Genomic DNA, 21157 nt, shown 5'->3' with positions numbered 1-21157 from the left:
ATTCTTTCACACACGCTATTGCTTAATGATAACAGTGTTTTTATTTGCTCGGTTCAGCAACTGTACATGTGACTCCTTCCTGAGAATATTGCTCACCTCAGAGGGGAGGGAGCGGTGGAATGGAGAGAATCAGAGGGAGGAGAGCAGCACGAGGCCGACGGGAGGGAAAGTATAAATAAGTCCAGTGGAGGGAGGTAGAAAGACAGGAGGACCGATAGAAGGGAGATAAAAAAGCAAATCGTGTTGAACATGAACGATTTACAAGATAAAGCCAATGAAGACCTGTGGCCACCAACCCCCCAACTGTTGTCTATCCCCAGAAAGTATTTCAATGTCCCTGAAAATCCAATTCCAAAATTTGCCAGCGAGGGCGTAACTGAAAGCTTGCGCTGCATATTGTCGAGTGAACATTTGTGAGAAGACAAATAGGACCGAAGGAACCCCCAACAGCTTCAATCTACAAAACAAGCAACAAAGAATCCATGAATTTAACATTTCTGTAGAACATGACCGGCGAGTCGCTGCTGAAAATGTGGAATTATTGAATAAAACTAAATAATTTGAGTGAAATAATCCTTTTTGTTTTGTCGATGGCAGTACATTTGGCACAGGGTTACCGTCTGTACATAATAATTAGGACCACCATTAAAAAAAACGCCCCTCCCCCACCTCCATCCCTTCACCCCCACGTTCATCCTTCTCCCTTATTCACGCACAATTCATGCCTCAGAAACGTGTTAAAAATATAGCCTCTATGTATATCTACTATGCGAGTTAACTTAAAAAGTGGCCTGTGACATTTACTTTGTTCTTCAAAACACAGCTTTCATATTTCATATTTCAATCTCATGATGCCTGAGACGAGAGGTCTAGAGAGTGAACAAAAAGAGATGAAACTATTCACGAGCAGCTGTCAATCACTTGTTTCTGCCCATTCGAATATATTCAAGAGGAAGACTGAACACAGACGTGCTGTAAGAGTCGAGGCTGAAAATAGTAATAGTAAATAATTCATGATATAAAAAGCATGCTTAAACAGCAACATCATCATATCATCTTCATTATCCTCCTCATCCTGGCTCTTCAGTTCCAGCTGTTACATCCTGCTATACGTTTATGTGGCACATTGTCGGTGCGTCCGAACACCAAAAATATCTCTGCAGTCCTTCAAGCGAGCCTCCGAAAACCTGTTTGATTCACTTTCTTCGAAGTTTAAAAAGTAGTAACGAATGATTTACAAAAACAACAACAACAACCCTCTATCTTTGAGGATACGTGATGGAGGACAAAAGCGTTTCTCTGGATACAAAAGCAAACAATGCAACAAAAGTACAAAACATCACGATATTGAGCGAAACACGACGTGTCGCCGGAGAGCAAAAAAGAAATGTTTGACGGAGATGAGGGAGCTGATTGTTTCAGTCATGTCTGCTGTCCATCAGTTAATTTATTCATCCGTCCGTCACTGATCTAAGTGTCCTCTTCTCTTTGTGATTGGCTGCAGCGGACACTAATGCGGGCGGATCATCTTGAGCCGTGATTGGTCGATGACGTCCAGCAGGTTCTTGGCATCGACTGCGAGGGCGTGCGCTGCCATCAGCATCTGCTTCTTGTAGTCCTTTTGTAAACTGTCCAGGACACAGAAAACCGTTACTGTAAAGTCGTAAAACATTATCAGTAAACACACAGCCGTCGTCTGTGTACCTACCTCGTCATGACGTACTGTTGGGCCAGTTTCATCTTCGCGATTAACTCGGCCAGATCCGAATTCAACAGCTTCTGGGCCATCTCAATCTGTGACGACACAAACAACAACAATGACAACATTAGTTACAGTGTTCTGGGAAACCTCTACTAAAAATCTTTAACTGTGTGTGTGTGTGTTTACCTCTCTGTGGGTGCTGGCTGGCAGAACAGGAAGTGTCTCGTCCACTGTCGCTAGCAGAGTCCTCAGTGCCAGACCTACCTCCTACCAAACACACACACATACATATACGTTTTTGCATCAGTCTTCAGTTAAATATGCACGTTTAAATGTGTCGATGATGTATCTTTAACTTCTAAAATCTAAAATAAGGGTTAAAAAGGTTTAAATGTGAGTATTGCTCCTACCTTGACCATGGGGACGTACTCCTCTGGGGCTGCGGGTTGAATCCTGTTGGACATCTCAATCACAGCTTTGACCAATCCCGTCACGTTCTCATACACTTTGTCGTTGGAGCGGTCCAAGTTGGCCGTGGGGGGCGGGCTGATCTCCTGAGGCTGCAGCTGGACCACCAAGGAGAGCAGGACCGTCACAATGAGCCACGAAAAACACACGTCACAAGGCTTCCTCTTAGAAATTGTATTGCCAGTCAACACTGGGGGGCAGTGTTTGACTAGAATCACTCACTCACTCACTCACACATTCACACACTCACACACTCCTCAGATTGTTATTTCTCTACATGCATTTCTACCAACATACTAGATAGTCTGACTATTGTACTATGACAGAGGAGTGTGTATGGCTGTTAGTACAGTGTGATGTTAGGACAGACAGGTTTTTATATTGAGAAAAAAGTCCCAACGTTATGTCCCAACAGCTATAACACAGCTTCCTGGTGAAGATCACAGGAAACCACATAAAATGAATATAGATTTATTTAAACACTTAATGTTTGGAACTAATTTAGAGGCTCTTTATACGTCGTTCAGAGCCTTAATAAAGCATCAAACAACTATTATGTATGTGAAGATATAGCAGGGTAATGTCTACCTAAACAAACAATAAAGTCTCTCTCTCGCTCTGTGTTGTTATCAGAGCTTCTCTTTGCTTTGTTTACGCAGCCGGTCCGGCCACACGTGCTCTTTAGTGCACGAGAGCGTGCCCCACAAACTCGCTCATGGCTGCTGCATGCTGATGAAGCTGTGATTCATTTATGCTTGCTGCATGTGCGAGGGCTGCTAGCGTCCACATGGCCAAAGTAACACCATCTCACAACTGACGAGGCCCTTTGCCGGGGTTCTGTGCGGCAGGGTCCGTCCGTGCACATCGAACATGTTCTAACTACGAAGAGAAACCCACAGAGTATAAACGATCACAACGTTTCCTCGTCACGATCGCACGTCGGCTCGTGTCCATGCGTCCGAAGTATAACCGAGGCTTAACGTGGCCGTGACTGATGTCGTGCGGTCCCCCCCCAGGTTAACACTGTTAGCTCTGTCAGCACTGTGTTGTTTGCGCTGTTAGCTGAGCGCTGTCTTCTCAGCCGTCTCCATGTTGAGAGCAGTGTGGAGGCATTGAGCACCTTTAACAACATTCATTTCACTATATTATCATCTAGAGACGCAATGGAAGACATACAGTGATCAGGTTACAATGCTTCTATCGATCTAAGTAAAAGCACAACTATTACTTTCACATTTTCTTTTTCTTTACCAGGGATCAGTGTTCACAACACTCTGGCTATGGCTACGAGCCCAAAGCCAGCATATTAATAATATTGCCTTGAATGGGGAATAGTGGGACAAGCTAACAATGTCTTATTTGCGCCAAAATAATCCCACGGTCAACGTTCCGGAGCTTTCAACCACACCTCACAGTCTTCACCATCTGTGCTGCTCACCATGAGATGAAAGTGAAAGCCCCAGGTGAGATTATTGTGCCAGCAGTGACATTTTGCTCCGCCTCTGGTAAAGAAAAATCTCTTTTAACTACTCAGGAAGCTTCATGAAGCTTCGCTATACATGAACATACGGTTAACTAGCGGCTAACTAACTCTACAGTGAAGACGGACAAACACAAAGATCAGCTTACCCTCCACGGCTATGGGGAGGTTGAGGAGGTGGGAGGGAGGTGTGGTTGGGGTGGATGTGGATTTGACAGGGAGGAGATTGAAGGGGACAGTGGTGTGCAGCAGGTTGTGATGAGAGGGGGGGGGGGGGGGGGGGGGGGGATAGATGGATGCAGAGGATGAGGTCAGAAAAGCAGGATGAGGGAGAAGAAAGATGGGACGGTGTTAAAGGGGAAAAAAATATGCATGGACGTTAATGAGAGAGGGGGAGGAGGAGTAAAGGGGGAGAGAAGAGGGACAGAACATTAGGCCGAAGCCAACCACGGGCAAGGCAAGGCATGGCACAGCATGCAACCCGTCGGCAAAGTGCCAAATAGTGAAGTCAACTCAAAAAACAAAAGAGGCTAAACAAGAGCAACGTGAAGGAACAGTGTTCACAAAATAGATCTTAATAAGGAACCACTGCTCATGTTTAAACTGGGGGATACGTTCTGTAGTTTTAGCAGGTTCATGTGTGTTTTTGTTTGATGTGTGCAGATATACCTTCACCCCCTCGTTGTAGCTGTCGATGGGGCAGAGACTGGCCAGGTTGCTTAGATGACAAGGAGCTCCAGGGCGGGGGGGTTTCTTAGGAGGAGCCACGTGCTCTGAAAAGAAGGAGTATGAAGGAGCATGGAGTTAAGTATGATGCCTGCTAAGGTACTTTATGTACTATGTAGTACTATACTTGATAGAATTTAGGCACTTGTACTATAATTTTCTTTCATTTGATGCAACTTTAGATTTCTATGATTAAACACACTTTCATTACCTGCACTAAAAGCGATTTTTAAGTGTTTGGACCTTCATCTTGGTGTGAGCGACAGAGATATTTTAAACTCGATTAATCCATAAACATGGTAGATTTAAAAAAACAGGATTAAGGATCATTTGAGCACTGAATGATTTGCCCCAACAGACGATGAACATTCTCTGATTGAGTCTTTGAATTTGCTGATGTGTTGAAGTCTTTCATCTCTTTTATGTGAAGTTTGTATGTTTTTATATCGTTCTTAATAGTTTGCCGTTTTGTTTTTAAGTCTGTTATCTGTGTTTTTATGTGTTATTTATGTGCGCTGCCATCTTGACCATCTTGCAAAAGAGATTTAAGATCTTACTGGGATTAAACTGAATAAATAAAGCTTAAAAAAAACAAAACACATGGGAAAGACTTGAAAAGTTTCTAAAGTGTACAAACTTCCTAACATGTAAACGTCATTCAACTGTTGCAGCAGGTTTAGGTAGACACACCAATATAATATAGCAGCTACAGTAAATGATGTTACTACTCTCAGAAAAGGGCAAATCTGTAAAATGAGTAGTTTTACTTTTGATACTTTAAATACATATTGCTGCTAATACTTCTGTGTCTGTTCTTGAATGCAGGACATTTATTTGTATTATTGTGTGTTCTTATTGTGTGTCTGTCTGGTCGTTCTCTCACCTGGTTTCCCTATAGGCTGGTAAATATGTTGGTTTCCACCCTGTGCAGAGAAAATCACACACACACACATGCAGAGGTTCAACTTTCAGTTGTCTATAATCATTAAACACTCTTTAAAGGAGAGAAACTCTTCGAACAAGAAGATAAACCTTCCTAAAAATGATCATGTAATACTGATTCCACAACGTCAACATAAGAAAATATACCACATTCACAGTTGTTATTGCATAATGAATACCCAGCAGCAGCTACAGTTGATACAGTGTGGAGATGATGAGGTCGATGCTGACAATAGATTTAGGATATCATAACTCACACATTTACAGTAAAGTGGGACTGTGAAGTGCTTCTGGTTTCAAAACTCCCATCAGCCCTCTGTGGTCATGTGGTTGGTGTGTAGGCAGTACCTCCCTGGCACACAGACAGAAATACTTTCTCTACGTCTCCCGGCCTCCGTCTGTCGGACTCAATACATTCCCTCTGCCTCCCTCACCACTTAATTTTCTCCCCTTTGCTATAATCTGCTGCTTTTCTCCTCCTTTTCCCCGTTCCATTCCTTGCTTCCTCTCACTTTTTAACTTAACATTCTTCTCTCCATCAGTGTGTGTGGAGGGGGGTTAGCGGCCGATTTTCAATAAAAGTGTCAACAAACACAGACAGACAGACAGACAGACAGACAGACAGACAGACAGACAGACAGACAGACAGACAGACAGACAGACAGACAGACAGACAGACAGACAGACAGACAGACAGACAGACAGACAGACAGACAGACAGACAGACAGACAGACAGACAGACAGACAGACAGACAGACAATGACTGACCGGTGCCTGTAGTGTGCCGTCTTCTCTGTCTATGCTTCCTCTGCTGTTTCTGGACTCTGCCTTCTGCAGGGAAGAGACAGAAAGACACATTTTAAATAGAAAGAAAACATACCGAAGCATGTTTACATAATACACAAACAAGAACAAAACATAATCAGTAAACAGTTTGACAGTCACCTGCAGGTTACAGAAATAAAAAGTCAATGCAAAGCAGCTGGAGTTATCTCTTCCTAACCAAACACCACATTTCAAGAGAAAAATGCACAATCGACCAGCAAGATGATTTAGCAGAATTTAAATTCCACCGATGACCGCGACCTGCGATAGTTTGCCATTTGTTTCCATCTACACTGCCTCAAAAAGTGACCTTCAACATGACAAAACTCTGTCCACATCTGCACCACCGAAACCCAAACAAAGCCTCCAACTCCCGCTCTCCTTCTGTTTCAGTACCGTTTTGGTGAAGCACGCCTTGAAGAGATGCATCCTGGGAGAATAGAGGCCGAAGAAGACAGGAGGAGGAAAGCAGAGAGCGGAGGCCATCGAAAGAAGGGCAGAGATGGGGACAGAAAGTATGAGAATGGAAGATGCAAGCGAGGAAAAACTTAAGACAGAGAGAGGACAGAGAGACCAGAGAGAAACCGGGGGGGGGGGGGGGGGGGAGAGAGAGAGAGAGGAAACTAAGAACGTGGAAGATGAGAAGATGAGACTGAGAGAAATTAACTGAGGAAGACAGAAAAGTTGAGTCAGAGTAGAACGGAGGGAAAGTTTTTTTCCAGAGGAGGAAAAGCTCCACTGAGCCAGAGAGAAAAGATCAAACCGACTCTCTGTCCTCTCGGTTTCTCTCCCTCCGTCGGTTTCTCCCTCCCACTTTTTCCATCTCTCCGCATCTCCCTCTGTTTCTCTTTCTCTCTCCCTGATGGGTGACTCCTTGTTCCACCCTCTCCATGGCTCCTGCCAATCCCACTTCCTTTCTCCCTCCTTCTGTCCTCCACTCTTGTTCCTCCTCACGAACTTCCATCTCCTTCTTTTCAGGCCTTACTTTCCCTCTCATAGTATTCTATTCTGCTTCGACTCTCTTTTATCCTCCTGTTGATCCTCCATTAGTTTATCACAAAGTTCAGCACATTTCACTGATATGACTTAACTTTCAGAGCAGTTTCAAGCTTTACAAATTCTACTTATTCTGCTTTTCTCTCTTTTAAGGAAGAACATGGAGACCATTCAAATCACACGGAGCATATTCCTGTGAACCCATTAAGGGTCAGAGCCATAAAACTACCTCATTTAGCATTGTGTGCAACTTTGTGTCACTGGCATTGAAGCAAACTCTGACCAAACGTTTGTGGAGGTGGGTTACCTTAGAGGCCAGGGGAAAAAACTACACAGAGCAGGAAACCGTGCGGACTGAATTGCTGAGATGTTATTTGGTAACCTCTGGATGAGGCAATAAATAAATAGAGAAGGGACATCTCTCCCTGTCGCTCATCACTCATCTCTGTGTTTTTCATTTTCTTTCGGCTCCCCTACACCTGGTTTAAAAATGGAAAATGTTATTCAAGGCAAGAGGACACACTATCTGCCCTGAGGAGAGATAAAAACAGACTTGTTTTGCCAAAAGTAGTGATTTGGCTCCTTTTTTTGGATGTTTCAGTGTCTGATGAGATAAATCAAGCACAACGGAGCCAGTTCAAAGATCTGAAAAAGATATTCTTCAGCTCATCTGGCAACAACAATATGCACAAAGAAGTTTTACTGAGTGGGAAAGCCTCCCACAGCCTCACCAATAAAAACAAACCAGCACGAGCAGGATGACAGGCAGCTAACGCTAGTTTGAGTTAGCTGTCAAATTGCCCCAGATGCAGAATCAGACTCAGGCACATCTGTTTCTAGAGGTGATGTTTTTCTCATAATATGCCAATAGCCAGCATAAGAAACTGGAGCTAGTATATTAATACCATTACCATAACCATGAAGCTCTCCTCCTGCTCCAGCCACCGCTGGTCATCCTCCATCTGCTGCTGCTGCATCATCAGCCTCTCCTCCATCACAGCCTGGCCTACGCACCCATCGTCCTGTGGAAAATACATTTAGTTACACACACATACACACAGTTGAAAGGCCAGCACCTCACTACTGTAATGTCACCTGCTATGTTGAATCACAACATAATGATTATGAAAGAGATCCAGGTTGTTTTAGGCTCAACTGCCAACTGCAGAAGAAGTATACAGGTACTTCTTTTGAAGCTTGCAGAAAGCTATCGACACATTGCGACACATGCGGTTCAGTGGTGATTCGAGGAGCTGAGATGTCACAAAACTCCGCTCTCACCACTTCACGGAATGATGGATGTAATTTCAGTGCGTTTTCCCTGAGTGTGCATACCTCCATGTTAGGGCTCCACAGTGCCGTGTGTTCAGGTCTGTGTTGATTCCAGGAATCCATTGGAGGGTAGCTGCCCCCTACTCCCCCTACGACACCATGGGCTGACGGCTGGAGATGGACAGACAGAGAGAGAGAATAAAACATGGTTAATAATTGTAAGAAGAATTATTTTTACATACTTGTTTTGATAACACAAGACCCAATTCTAAAGAATTTAGGTTTAAAGCTATTTACCTTTATATGGTATAAAACTGTTCATAACTTAGTAAGTTTTGAGTTTTGTATTGTCATTATTTAGCTCCAAAAATGTCGTTGACATTGGAGAATACAAAAAATGAAAAAGCAATAAAGCTAAAGAAATGTAATAAGGCATTTTTGGAATGCATGAAAAACATGTCTGGTAAAGGTGCACATGAAGTTTAGAGTGTAAATTGATTGAACCTGACCTTAAAACATCTTAAGCCCCTAGCCCTATTTTTAGCCCTCTGCTCGAAAATGATACCCATACTAAGGAGACCACAGTTCTGTAACTACAAGGTCTATTTTAATAATTGTTGATGCTATAATCAGATCACAACACTGGTGAGATTGTTCAGTGGGTAATATTGTGTATATGTTGCTAGTTAATATAGTGCATGAACATATTACACAGCTCAAATTGGAAATATTCAGGTTCGCCTGAAAAAAAGCACTTTTATTGATATTGTGTTTTTGAAATAATGCAGCTGGCTGGCTCAAACTCTCCCAAATCATAGCACAACCGATCAGTAGTTGTAGAGTAAAGGTTGGCTGGGATAAAGTGAAGAATAAGAGGCTTTAGTACAGAGAGGTCACGCGAGGTCGTCATTTTCGAACCAGCTGTTGCAGCTCTTACATTGTACTTTTATATACTATATAACTATATATTTCACTTTTTTATCACTCATATTATTCAATACATCCAAATACAGCCGTTAGGAATCATTTTGAGAGCAAGGGTCATCTCATAGCCTGTTTCTGGCTGTCATCTATAGGATTTTCTCAGTTCGTGTGTGTGTATGGGGCTGTAGCTCAGCCTATCATCGGTCGATTTCAGTCAATGAGCCCGCCTTCGAAGCGTCAGAGTCTCAGGAAGGCGGGTGCCGAAGCGGGTGTTGATTGACAGAACTTTCAGCCAGTAAAGTTGCAAGAAGTGCCGCGTATCCCCGAGCGTAAAATTCCATTGGCCGAAGGTCTGACCGCTGGCCCGAGGTGGGTTGGCCCCCCGTCTACCGGAAACAGCTCGGCTGTAAACAGGATGCACTTGGCGACCATGACAGTAGCTCTAAAACGGATCATTTTCGATGTTTTTGTACTAATATTTCATAAAGCCTGACCAAAAACCAAGGATTTTTTCCGGTGAAGACCAGTGCCCTGGTGCCTTTGTCCACTCACAGCTTTGTACTGCTTTCACGGAGAGAAAAACCGAAGGTATTTATGCGTTCTGTGTTGGATGCTATTGCTAAACGATGAGCGGATTAGCCGGCTAGCCGCTAGCTTCGTGGTGCAAAATCGATGTGCAGTTAAATATGATGGCGATTTATGGCCACAAATTCATCCTTTTATGACACGTTTTCTAGATGCTTATATTAGTAGTCTATAGTTGTGTTTGGAGTGTGTAAAAAGTGACTTATATGATAGTGTTGCCCATACGTTGCTGTTTAATCCGGTAAAAAAAATTACAATTCCACAATATTTAGCAAACAATCAATCCATTTTCCGGACAACATTTTCAGGGTGCCTGAACCCCACGAGGACGCCGGCGACCTCGCGGGGTGGAGGAGGTTAAAGAATATATCAAAGTGCCATTTTACTTTCCTGTCTGGATTACAGCACAAAAGTAAAGTATTCCTGGAGTAAAACTCAGTGGTGCCTTTTGTGAATGTTTTAATATAAAACACACTGATGACAAACGGCAGAGTTGAGGATGAACTCACATTTCAAATAGACTCATAGAAAGAGTCTCTGAAGCAGAGTGAAAAGTCAAGGAATCATTATGAAATAATATTAACATTTAGTAAGTATTGTTAATAACAATTCCTGATTTGCCACGAGGCCTCAAAGAATCATGGGAGGTCAGTCTGATGTGTAACACATGCTACCAAAATATGCAGATGTTATTCTTACGTGTGATGTGATCAAGTTTGACTTGTATAGCCGTTATGATTATACACTCCTTATAAGGACAAGAGAGAGAGCTGCTTGTTGTCATACGAGCTGGAGAGCGGCTTTGATTTGTGTGTGTGTGTGTGTGTGTGTGTGTGTGTGTGTGTGTGTGGCTACAGGAAATGCCTCCTGTCTGCTCGTTTTATGAGGAGAGGAATAATTGCCACTGAAAGTCTCTCTCATTTTCTCTGCCTTCACATTTCTGACTTTTGACACATGCAGCGCACGCTTGCTGTCCTCTGAGACTTAGTCCTGACTTTACTGGTTTGGCCTTTATTGTGATGATCTTGCTCAACCTGGACACCTCAGAGGTGATTTATAGAACCTGGCAAAAGATGTTTCCAACATTGTAAAATAAAAGAGTATTGGTATGTTTTTAAGATTTCTGATTGATGCACCTTTTTTGAAAACGGCATTCCAACAAAGTTTTGATCAAATACTCTCTGAACAGCCCTCTGTAAAAAAAAGAGCAAATAAACGCTCTGCATAGCTTGTACTAGCTGTGCAGCTAGAGGAGCAACTGCAGGACACACATGAAGTGTTTGTGGTAGTGAACACACATAACCATTACAAATATTTGATCACGGTTCTTAAATTAACACCGATAAGATCAGCGCATTTCACCTTGAGTGTGCAGTCGCTGCCACAAACACATTTATTTTGCCTGAAATAATATTTTGTTATCTATTCCTGACCAGTGGTGTTTTCCTTGATGACCCTCTCTGAGCAGTTTACAGTAAGTTTGTTCCTAAAGATTCCTGTCAGACTTTACAGAGTCCTGACTTCTTCCTCTCCGTAGCGCTGCACACTGCTGGAGGTCAGAGGAAACACTGCTGCAGCCGCAGTGGATGAGAGGCAACAGAAGAGCACAGTTTTCTCACTTCAGGAGCCGTGTGTGTGTGTGTGTGTGTGTGTGTGTGTGTGTGTGTGTTTTCTGTACCGGGAAGTGGTTGAGTTGGGGGCCGGAAAAGAAGCCTTCACTGGAGCGAGGACTTGGGTAACCTGGTCTACTGGGCTGCAGACAGAAAGACAACAGTTTGTCTTTATCAGCCATGTCACACACGTGTGGAAATACAAGAAAACAACAACAATCAGCTCAGTCGTACTTTAGGCGGTGCTTCATCGGACCCTCCAGAGTCCCAGGACACGGTGACTTGTCTCCTCATCTCCATCCGAAGTCTCTCCTCTTGTTGAAGCTTCTCTTCCTCCAGTATGGTGCTACAAAAGTTACACACAAAGAAGGATAGCCGATGATTACTTCATGGTAAATACACCAAGGTATTAAAATACTTGATGGGCAATAATCAATAGTCAATGTATGCAAAATCACTAAAACAGGACAGTTATTCATCCATTTACTTCTAGTGAGTGACTTCTACTTATCTACTGTCTGTGTAACATACAAGTGGCATGCACTGGAAAGCATTGCCATAGTGTTAGTATGATGGCCTTTTATGTAATTAATATTCACACACAAGCACTTATAAGCAACAACTGAAAAAAACCACATTTAGTTACCTGAGCTGTGTTTTGAGTTCGGTGAATCGCGGCCGCTTGCTGGGGTCATACGACCAACATTTGGTCATCAAACTGTAGAAGGTGGGCGGGCACTGAGGAGGCATAGCCAATCGCTCGCCGTTCTCTATCCTGCCAATCACGTCGTTGTTCTTCACTCCCTGGAAAGGCTTGATGCCGAACATCAAGATCTCCCACATGCACACACCTACAGAGAGACAGAGTTCTTCAGTACTGTGTCTCAGATGATGTACTGTACGTGTATTTTTCCAATGACAGTAACACAACACACCCAATCCCATATAATTGATGAGAACTCACCAAACATCCAGACGTCGCTGGCGGAGGTGAATCTTCTGAAGTTGATAGATTCAGGAGCCATCCATTTGATAGGAAGTTTACCTTTAGAAGCTAATATACAAAGACAAACACAGTAACGTCAATATTTCATAAATACATTACATTTATTACTCTGTCATGTGGTTGCTGGTGTATTTCGCAATCTCTCCAGAGGGTCAGAGACGAGAAGAAGACACTGTCTTCATAGAGTGAAGATAAACTGCAGTATCCCGATGTAACCTGTTGGTGGTGGTAGAGTACTGGCAACTGGTGCAACTGATACATTTGAAACATTAGTGAACACCGTTCTGTGTCCCAAAATAACACAAAGCTCCTCATGTGTTTGAGTATCATCACCTTTGTAGTAAGAACTGTCCTCCATGTATCGCGACAGACCAAAGTCTCCGAGCATCACGCAGTCGACTGAAGAGACCAGCACATTGCGTGCTGCTATGTCCCTGCAAGTCAATATTGATCGTCGTTAGGCCTGAACCATAGATGCTATGTGTCAATTGTTCAGCATGAACGTGAGAGATGCACAGTGAAACACCACGGCAGTGCCTGAACACCACTCCATACTTGCTACAAAGTGCTATTATACAGTCACTGCATTTCAGTAAGTTAAACATAAGAAAACAAAACTCCTGAAACTGCCCTAGTTACAATGACATGACATGATAATACTAATAATGTAAATCCAGTACATTAAATCTTTTGCCCACAGGTCGTTAGAAATCTATATTGAGCATGCGTGTGTGTGTGTGTGTCTGTGTGTGTGTGTGTGTGTACCTGTGTACAAAGCGTTTACTCTCCAGATATGCGAGCGCCGTGCTGAGCTGGTAGGCAAACAGAATGAGACTGGACAAATCCAAATTGTACTTCCTCACCTGAAGGAAGGAACGTAACTGTAGACAGAGAGAGAAAGACATAGAAGATGGTTTTATGCAGTGTATTTATACAACATGGCAGATACCACGTCAACCCACGTGACCATCTCACGCTGATAATAGACTGTCAGCGAGACCTTACCTTGACGTTTAACCTACAAGTGTCAACAAGTATCAATCAAGTGTTTTATTTTCTTCATATGAGCGATTTGCAGCTCAGGCCTTTCCTAGTCATGACTTGCACTCATCAATTCCCTTTGTATGCTGAACAGAAGTGACAGACACTCTACTGTAGTCAGTGCGTATGTGTGAACGGTACGTTATCTACACAGCCTCGGGCGTACCTCTCCCAGAGTGCACAGCTCCATGATGATCCACACGGGGTTTTCTGTGATCACTCCGATCAGCTTAACGATGTGAGGGTGGTCGAACTGACGCATCGTCACTGCAAGGGAAACAAACGCACACACACACACACACACACACACACATAAACATAAACACACTCAGCATGTATGAAATGAAATATGGTTCGTTAATAAGTCAAGTAAAAACAAAACACAGTTTGTTCTTACATGCTTCTTGTAGGAACTTTTCTCTGACGCTGTCTGATGTACAGTTCTTACAGGTCTTAATGGCGACAGCTAGAGATGGCTTGTCCTGCAGAACACATGGTACAAGTCACACAGGTCAGCAGATTAGACATATTACAGTAATAAGGCTGGTTGATAGTATTCAACATGCAGTATCACATAAAATGTTTAAATTCATGTTTAAAGCACTGAATAGACTAAACTCTTAACGTGTAAAAACACAACTCTGACAACAATTCAAATCATTAACAAAAATGTTTTTCAATATGTTCAGTTTATAAAGTATCAGAATCTTATCTTTGAGCTTGTTGGTGCAGAATTGATAATACTTTTAAAACTGCAATGGTTTGTTTTAGCTGGATAATAGAGTAACAACCAAACTATTTATCCTACATATGTCTTATGATTGATTGGTTAGTATACAAAAAGTGTTCCCATGCACGAGTGTGTGCGTGTGTGTATTTCCACATACCGGGCTGTTATAGACTCCTTGGTGCACATCTCCAAACTGGCCCTCTCCTATGCAGCGGCCCAACTCGATCCTGTCCCTCTGGATCTCATAATCCCGCGCTGAGCGAGTGGAAGAGAGAGGAGAGAAGTGGAAAGATGGGAGATTTATACGTTTACCTGCTGTTTACACTGCAAACACTGGGAAAACCCATTACATGTGACATGCTGTACTTGGACCACGTGGATGGAGTTCACCAGGACGAGAACATTTGGGTGAGATCAGGTGATTCTTTCTATCACAACAAAGCAAGTTAAGATACTTTGAAATGATTTGTAACTTTCCGGCAGTTAAATGATCGTCCTTGTTGATGAACCCCACCCACCCCACCCAACCCCATATTGTTTTATTTTAGTCTAATCTGATTACCAGAAATCAGATTAGACTAAAATAAAACAATATACACAAACATATTTCGACCCAAGATGATATTACCTTCCCATAACACGTCTAACTAGACAAACCGTGACTTGACATGCACACTGCCACACAAAATAACACACCAACATACGGTAAACCTATTTAAAAGACAAAAAGTAATGTTCACAAAAAATCAGTGTTTACATGCACACCAGGGTCCCATTATCATTTATGTTTATCCCTGCATACAAACATCAAGAGCAAAGCATAGATGAGCGCCTAAACGTGGACTTTTTGAGTGAAATATTCAAAAGACTGATATATAATGGACACACTGGATATGAAGTGTATTCAGTATGATCTGTGTCTGCAGTAACGTTTCTATATTCAGTGAGTATGTCCACAAGAATTTGAAAGAAAGCGGTAGTTCTTGCACGGGACATCCTCATGCTTTGACATTTATGCGCTATCAATATTTGCGCTTTGTTGAAAAGGTCGTAAACATTTCTGTGCTGCGTGAATGTCAGCAGCCAACCAGCCGCTGTGAAAATGGACTAAACGCTGAGTATAAGAGCTTCACGCAGGACCATCAGGAACTTATCCTGCACTAGTTTACTCATCTGTCAGACTCAACAAAGTTTGTCTGTTTGACTCAACCGACCGATAAACGCAAAACACATTCCATTTTTAGAAAGAAATGTACTGAAATGAATCTATACGCCAGTTGGATTCATAACCGCTTCAAACACAAAAGAACCCACAGATGACTGAAGAACAACAACATACGACCATGATAATAAATTAAAATGTCACTGCCAACATGATGGTGAAATAAAATGAGAACCAAGCCAATAAACAACGCAAATGCTGTGAGATTGTTTCGCTGCAGAGGTCTGGGGACACTGATTAAACTGTTTGTGAAGGAACATCTTGCATTGTTTATGGACCGGCTCTCCCTTTCATGTTCAACACAAGACCCAGATGAACTGCACTTTACAGAACGCCAACGAACACAAGTCAGCAACAACCTGGATATTCGGTACCTTGAGTCTTTGTATTTTTCTTTGACAAACACTAGTAAGAAATCGTCCTGCACTGGTTCCTGACTTCTCAAAGAAAAAAGCCACATCATTTATACCAATTCATTTTTAGGCTGGCGAGAACGTAGTCAAGTGCCTGGCAAAGAAAAAACGTGAAGAACAGTGTAGAATCTCAAGGCATTTCGGTAGCACAGAAAGACGGAGAGACAGGGAGCTTTACCTTCAACTACTCCATAGCTGACTGTGTTGGCGATGGGAGAAAGAGGAAGAACGAGAGATGAAGAGAGCCAGACAGCTGCTTTAAGGTTTAAACACACACACAAGTATATGCAGACAGAGAGAACTGACCCGTTTCACTCTTTACCTGACATTTTGTTAATAAAGAAGTTAATGAAAGAATACGGCCACAGAATGGTCAGGAGTAGGTTTGCTATATAGTCGTTACTGTAATACAGCTTCATTTTTATACACACAGCAGACAGCATGACTTGAACATACGTACAAACTCAAGCACAGAGTAGGAAAACATGTCAGAAGTCTGTAGAACGTCTGTTTAGAGGAAGTTGCAAAAAGAAGCAAAGCAAAAGAGACAAAGAAGTAACGGCAGTATAATGAATAAGAACTAGAAAAAGACAGTGGGAGGAAAGAAGAACACAGTCCATTTTCAAAGTTGGCCACGCGGTACACGAGTACTTTGTGCTGCCCGAGAGACGTCCACATTAAATGCATTGGAACCGAGGGCTAAAACCGCCATTACTCACGGGGCTACAGCCAAGCTTACCAGCACATTCGGGGGTTTTGAATAACATATGAATGAATTTGACAGATGCGATGTGTGTCAAACAAACCGGAGTTCCAGAGTACGAGCTGCAGCCTCTCTGACCTCCAGCTGGTGTCTCTGCTGTTTATATAAGACGCTGAAACTGGCTCGCAGTTGATTAGCTGCTACCAAACCAAAAGTGGTGTAATGCAACTTCTCTGATGCTCCCTGTTTGAGTGTGTGTCTTGGATACGATTCACGCCACTCTCGGCTTGTTAACAAAATCAGTTTGAGAACGTAAGCATCCGACAGAAGAATAACTTAATCTCCTGCTGCAGCGCAACAGAAGCTCAGTTCTTGAGCACAAAGTACTTTGGCATGACTTTGGTTGGGAGACGTTAGACAAAAGAAAAGAGAGTGAATCAGTTACTTACTGGAGGGCATGGTGTATGTGTCCTCTTCATCAACTATCTCAGCATAGTCATCGGTCTCTGTAACATGACACACACACAAAGAGGGTAAATACATGCAAAAGAAAACACACACACACACACACACACACACACACACACACACACACAGGCAAGTCTAAAATAACACAAATACACAAACACAAACAATAGGAAAATCATGCACATGTTACTCCGTTTACCGTGCGCCCGCTGTGGTATGAAGGGTCTACCGATACACACAAAAACACACGTGTGCGGTAAAAAAACTGCACAATGAAACTAAGGAATAAAGTATGAAGAGTCTCGACAAACTCCTGCGCAAACCAAAGCAACACCCACGTAGCTCCTCTCTTTCCCTCTCTGCACACACACACACACACACACACACACTTGGCGGAGAGTGTCAGCTGAGCATGTGTTGTGCATATCAGTCTGTGTAAGAGCAGCTGGGCTGCAGGGAGTAAACTGTGGTGGAGGAGGAGGAGGAGGAGGAGGAGGAGGGAGAGAAAAAGAGACGAGACGAAGACAGAAAGAAGAAAGCTCGAGAGAGTCAAGTAGAAAATGAACAGGAGAAAGCAGGAGGAAGGAGGCAAGGACAGAGAGAGTAAAAGAGTGAGAGAAAGAAATAGTGAGTGTAGCCTTCATGTAAGCAGATGGCAACGTTTAGGACCAAATCTGTACAGAATCCGATAGATAGAAAGAGAGAGAGAGAGAGAGAGAGAGAGAGAGAGAGAGAGAGAGAGAGAGAGAGAGCCAGCAGGGAAAAAAGAGAGGGAAAGATGGACCCAGTCTATCCAAACCAGATGGTGGTGTTTAAAATAAAATCAGTGTGCAGACTCAGCTGTTGGAAACGAGAGTCGAACATCTGCTGTCCCGAACGCTACCCTCACAGCTCTGCCCGGGGTTTATCAGGCTCTGTGGGAACGTGTCCCGAAACTTATCAGATATCCTTTTCTAAAGCCGGTGGCTGATTTTCTCAAGATTATCATTATATGCAGAGCCTTGCATGTAGAATAGGCTGAAGAAAGCATTTGTAATATAATAATAAACTGTTGTAATATAAGGCAGGCTAAATAATGCACTGGATCGTAGTAAAGTCAACTGAAACATGTTTAATGCTAAAAGACATTCTGGGGAAAACATACATTTAGAGCTAGAAGAGAAGATTGACACCACTCTCTTGTCCTCACAGTAAATATGAAGCTAGTTAGCTTAGCTCTCCACAAAGACTAGAAGCAGGGGGTCAGCTAGCCTGTGTCGGGGTTAAAAGAAAATCCTCCAACCAGCACTAAACAGCTCACTAATTAACATGTCATATCATGTTTGTTTAATCTTTGTTAAAGAAAACCAGGCTAGCCGTTTCCCCCCGCTTCCAGTCTTTACGCTAAGCTAGGCTAACCAGCTGCAGGCTGCATGTTTAACGGTTTAATGACATGAGAGAGGTATCAGCAGTTTCATGCAACTCTAAAAGCAAATACGCGTGTTTCAGTGTCCAACTGTTCATTTAAGGAAAAGATGAATGAAACACTGAAGGCTTTGATGTTATAACGTTTACTACTATTACGTTACCAGTGCAATATCCCAGTTTGAACCTTTAATCAAGTAAGCAGGACTTTTGCTAAACCATTGCTGTGCATGATTTATGTTTCACATGAAAGAAAAGGAAAGCCTTTAATGCGCCGCTAACAATACCTTTATATGATCTGAAATAAAAGCAAACGCTCTGGTTGCTGCTGCTAACATGGGTTTCAGTAGATAAACTGATTATATACAACATTGCATTTCAGCAAAATGTGGCTTTCATCGGCCATGGTTTATTCAATAAAACACATTTCAGCAACTAGAAAACATTTCGCTTTTTTATTTATCCAGAAAGTCTTTCCAATGTTTCCCTGCGTGCAATGATTAAATGTTTCCAGCTAATTTCAAACTGTTTCTTTAACTTTGTCTAACTTGTTTCTTGCACTTAAATCAGCAGATTACTTAAATTGTTTCAGTTCTGTATATTTTTATACATATTTCTTAGTCTGTACTGTGAAGTCCATTGTTTGTATTGCTGCATATTCGCTCACATGGTTTGAGATTTGTTCTAAAGAATCAACCCTTTCCAAGTCGGACTGGCCTGACTCTGTCTGTCTCTGCTTTCAGTGGAGAGATACTGTGTGTGTGTGTGTGTGTGTGTGTGTGTGTGTGTGTGTGTGTGTGTGTGTGTGTGTGCGCTAGTTAGCCCATTATAGCCAGGAATGCACCCGCTCTTGAATCCAGCAAACCTCTCCCTACTCCACTCTGTGTGCACGAATGTATGTGAGTACACGTGTGCTTGATTTTCTCTGAGAGAGAGAGTGAGAGAAAGAAAGAGAGAGACAGAGACAGAGAGAGACAGAGCGAGAGATAGAGATAGAGACAGAGAGATAGAGAGATAGAGCGAGAGATAGAGATAGAGAGACAGAGAGATAGAGAGATAGAGCGAGAGATAGAGATAGAGAGACAGAGAAAGAGAGAGTTTGGAGAAGTTCCCTTAAAGAGAAACACCACTTAATTTCCAAATTCTGCTTTTTATGTCATTCTTGTGGTTAAAAGGAGACATATTTCAAATTTAGTGGTAGTCCACTTTAAAAATAATCACAAATACACTCAGACTCAAACATCTTAAAAACAATACTGAAATATATTGACTCTTGCTACTAACAGATCAAACTCATTAAAGCTACGAGCGATACATTCATGTTTCAAATCACTGAAACATGAGAAACATTCAGCTAAAACGTCCTTTCATTCTAAATGACCTAAATCACTCTGCATCTCTATATGTACGCAACACAGCACGTACACACACACATAGCGTCATTGTTAAAGATGTAGCAATGCATGCATAAACATCAACCCACACACCAACACACGCATGCTACCCGTTCCCAGGAGGCTGCAGTGTGTTGGTGGAGTGAGGACCATAAAGAAGGGACAACAGAGAGATTGATAAACAACAGCACAACTTTACCATCCCCACTAAGATCCTCTGCGGGGTCCGGGAGAGCATGCAGGAAACGGGACAGCAGAGGAGGAGGAGAATGGAGAGAGAGAGAGAGAGAGAGAGAGAGAGAAAGCAGCGAGGAGGAGGCAGAGCGGAGAAAAGAGGGAGAGAGAGAAGAGAGAGAGAGAGAGAGCGGTTAGAGCACGAAAAGCCTTGAAACAACACGGGAGATGTTGCAGGATCTGCAAAGCCGAACACTCAACGGGCAGTTAGTTAAGCTTTCAAAACATCTCTGATGAAAGAGAAACAGGTCACAACTTCCATTAGGGCGGCGCAGACACATGTAGGTGAAACTAATATGGAAGGATTTCCATGAGGCATGAGGTCTGCTTCAAGCTGTGAATATCTGTGAGTTAGAGAGTTAATGTTCGCTTAGCAGAGAGACAGGAGGATGCAGCCTGTGAGAACAAGTGGTGTGATGTAAACAGAGAGCAGAGTTAGATCCTCACACCGTCCTCATCTCATGAGCAACGTTTCTCACACTTCTACACTTGCAGTGGAACTACACAGCAGTTTCTAGACAGGACTGGATTACTGTAATGGTCTCTTAAGAATCTTAACCCAAACAAGGAGGAGAGATCAAATCATAAAGTTAGAGTTCGACATTTTAGTATATACACGTAGAGATTTACATGAGAAGGATGATACCACTTTCATTTGTTGGCTTTATTGTTTTGCTGATATCTTTAAATTGATAAATTACAATTTTTTTGTTTTCCCTTCCAGATAATCTGATTGCTATTGATACACTTTGGGCTTTTATGACTGATCTTAAAACACACTTTGTTAGGGTTATAATCTGTTCATTTCCCCTACCTATAGAACTACATCCCTGAGCTGGTGCTGATCGGCTGCTTGAGAACACTTGAACAGTGACACTTGGCCACCATGCCACCAACTGTCAAAACTGCCAAAAATCAAAATTAGACCATTTGGGCGTCAAACTGGGAAACACAAGATTCCAAGGGAGGATTTCTGTCATGCCTTGTCAATACCATGTGACGAATGCCATT

General features: G+C 42.6%; 1 protein-coding gene across 3 annotated transcripts in view; it reads right to left on the bottom strand.

Moving 5' to 3' along the window:
• Positions 1 to 18: 18 nt before the first annotated feature.
• The window catches only part of ptk2aa (protein tyrosine kinase 2aa), a 53034-nt gene continuing 31895 nt past the window's right edge, over positions 19 to 21157 (bottom strand). For 2 of the 3 annotated variants that reach the window (XM_076105525.1, XM_076105526.1), the window contains exons 15-33: positions 17096 to 17152; positions 14466 to 14563; positions 13976 to 14060; positions 13745 to 13845; positions 13303 to 13418; positions 12871 to 12971; positions 12496 to 12585; positions 12178 to 12382; positions 11766 to 11877; positions 11600 to 11674; positions 8476 to 8583; positions 8052 to 8162; positions 6088 to 6150; positions 5260 to 5299; positions 4320 to 4423; positions 2113 to 2268; positions 1889 to 1969; positions 1709 to 1794; positions 19 to 1628 (exon numbers count right to left, since the gene is read on the bottom strand). In XM_076105525.1, coding sequence (XP_075961640.1) covers positions 1511 to 1628; positions 1709 to 1794; positions 1889 to 1969; positions 2113 to 2268; positions 4320 to 4423; positions 5260 to 5299; positions 6088 to 6150; positions 8052 to 8162; positions 8476 to 8583; positions 11600 to 11674; positions 11766 to 11877; positions 12178 to 12382; positions 12496 to 12585; positions 12871 to 12971; positions 13303 to 13418; positions 13745 to 13845; positions 13976 to 14060; positions 14466 to 14563; positions 17096 to 17152 — 1907 coding nt within the window. In that variant the 3' untranslated portion in view covers positions 19 to 1510. Of the gene's footprint in view, positions 1629 to 1708; positions 1795 to 1888; positions 1970 to 2112; positions 2269 to 4319; positions 4424 to 5259; positions 5300 to 6087; positions 6151 to 8051; positions 8163 to 8475; positions 8584 to 11599; positions 11675 to 11765; positions 11878 to 12177; positions 12383 to 12495; positions 12586 to 12870; positions 12972 to 13302; positions 13419 to 13744; positions 13846 to 13975; positions 14061 to 14465; positions 14564 to 16121; positions 16200 to 17095; positions 17153 to 20111; positions 20130 to 21157 lie in introns of all 3 variants that reach the window. The other variant, XM_076105527.1, reaches the window with a different exon arrangement.

This window comes from Anarhichas minor, unplaced genomic scaffold (genome assembly GCF_050575085.1).
Source record: "Anarhichas minor isolate MPS153535 unplaced genomic scaffold, ASM5057508v1 ptg000033l, whole genome shotgun sequence".
Classification (NCBI taxonomy): Eukaryota; Metazoa; Chordata; class Actinopteri; order Perciformes; family Anarhichadidae; genus Anarhichas; species Anarhichas minor.
This window is presented reverse-complemented; position numbering and strand designations above follow the sequence as displayed.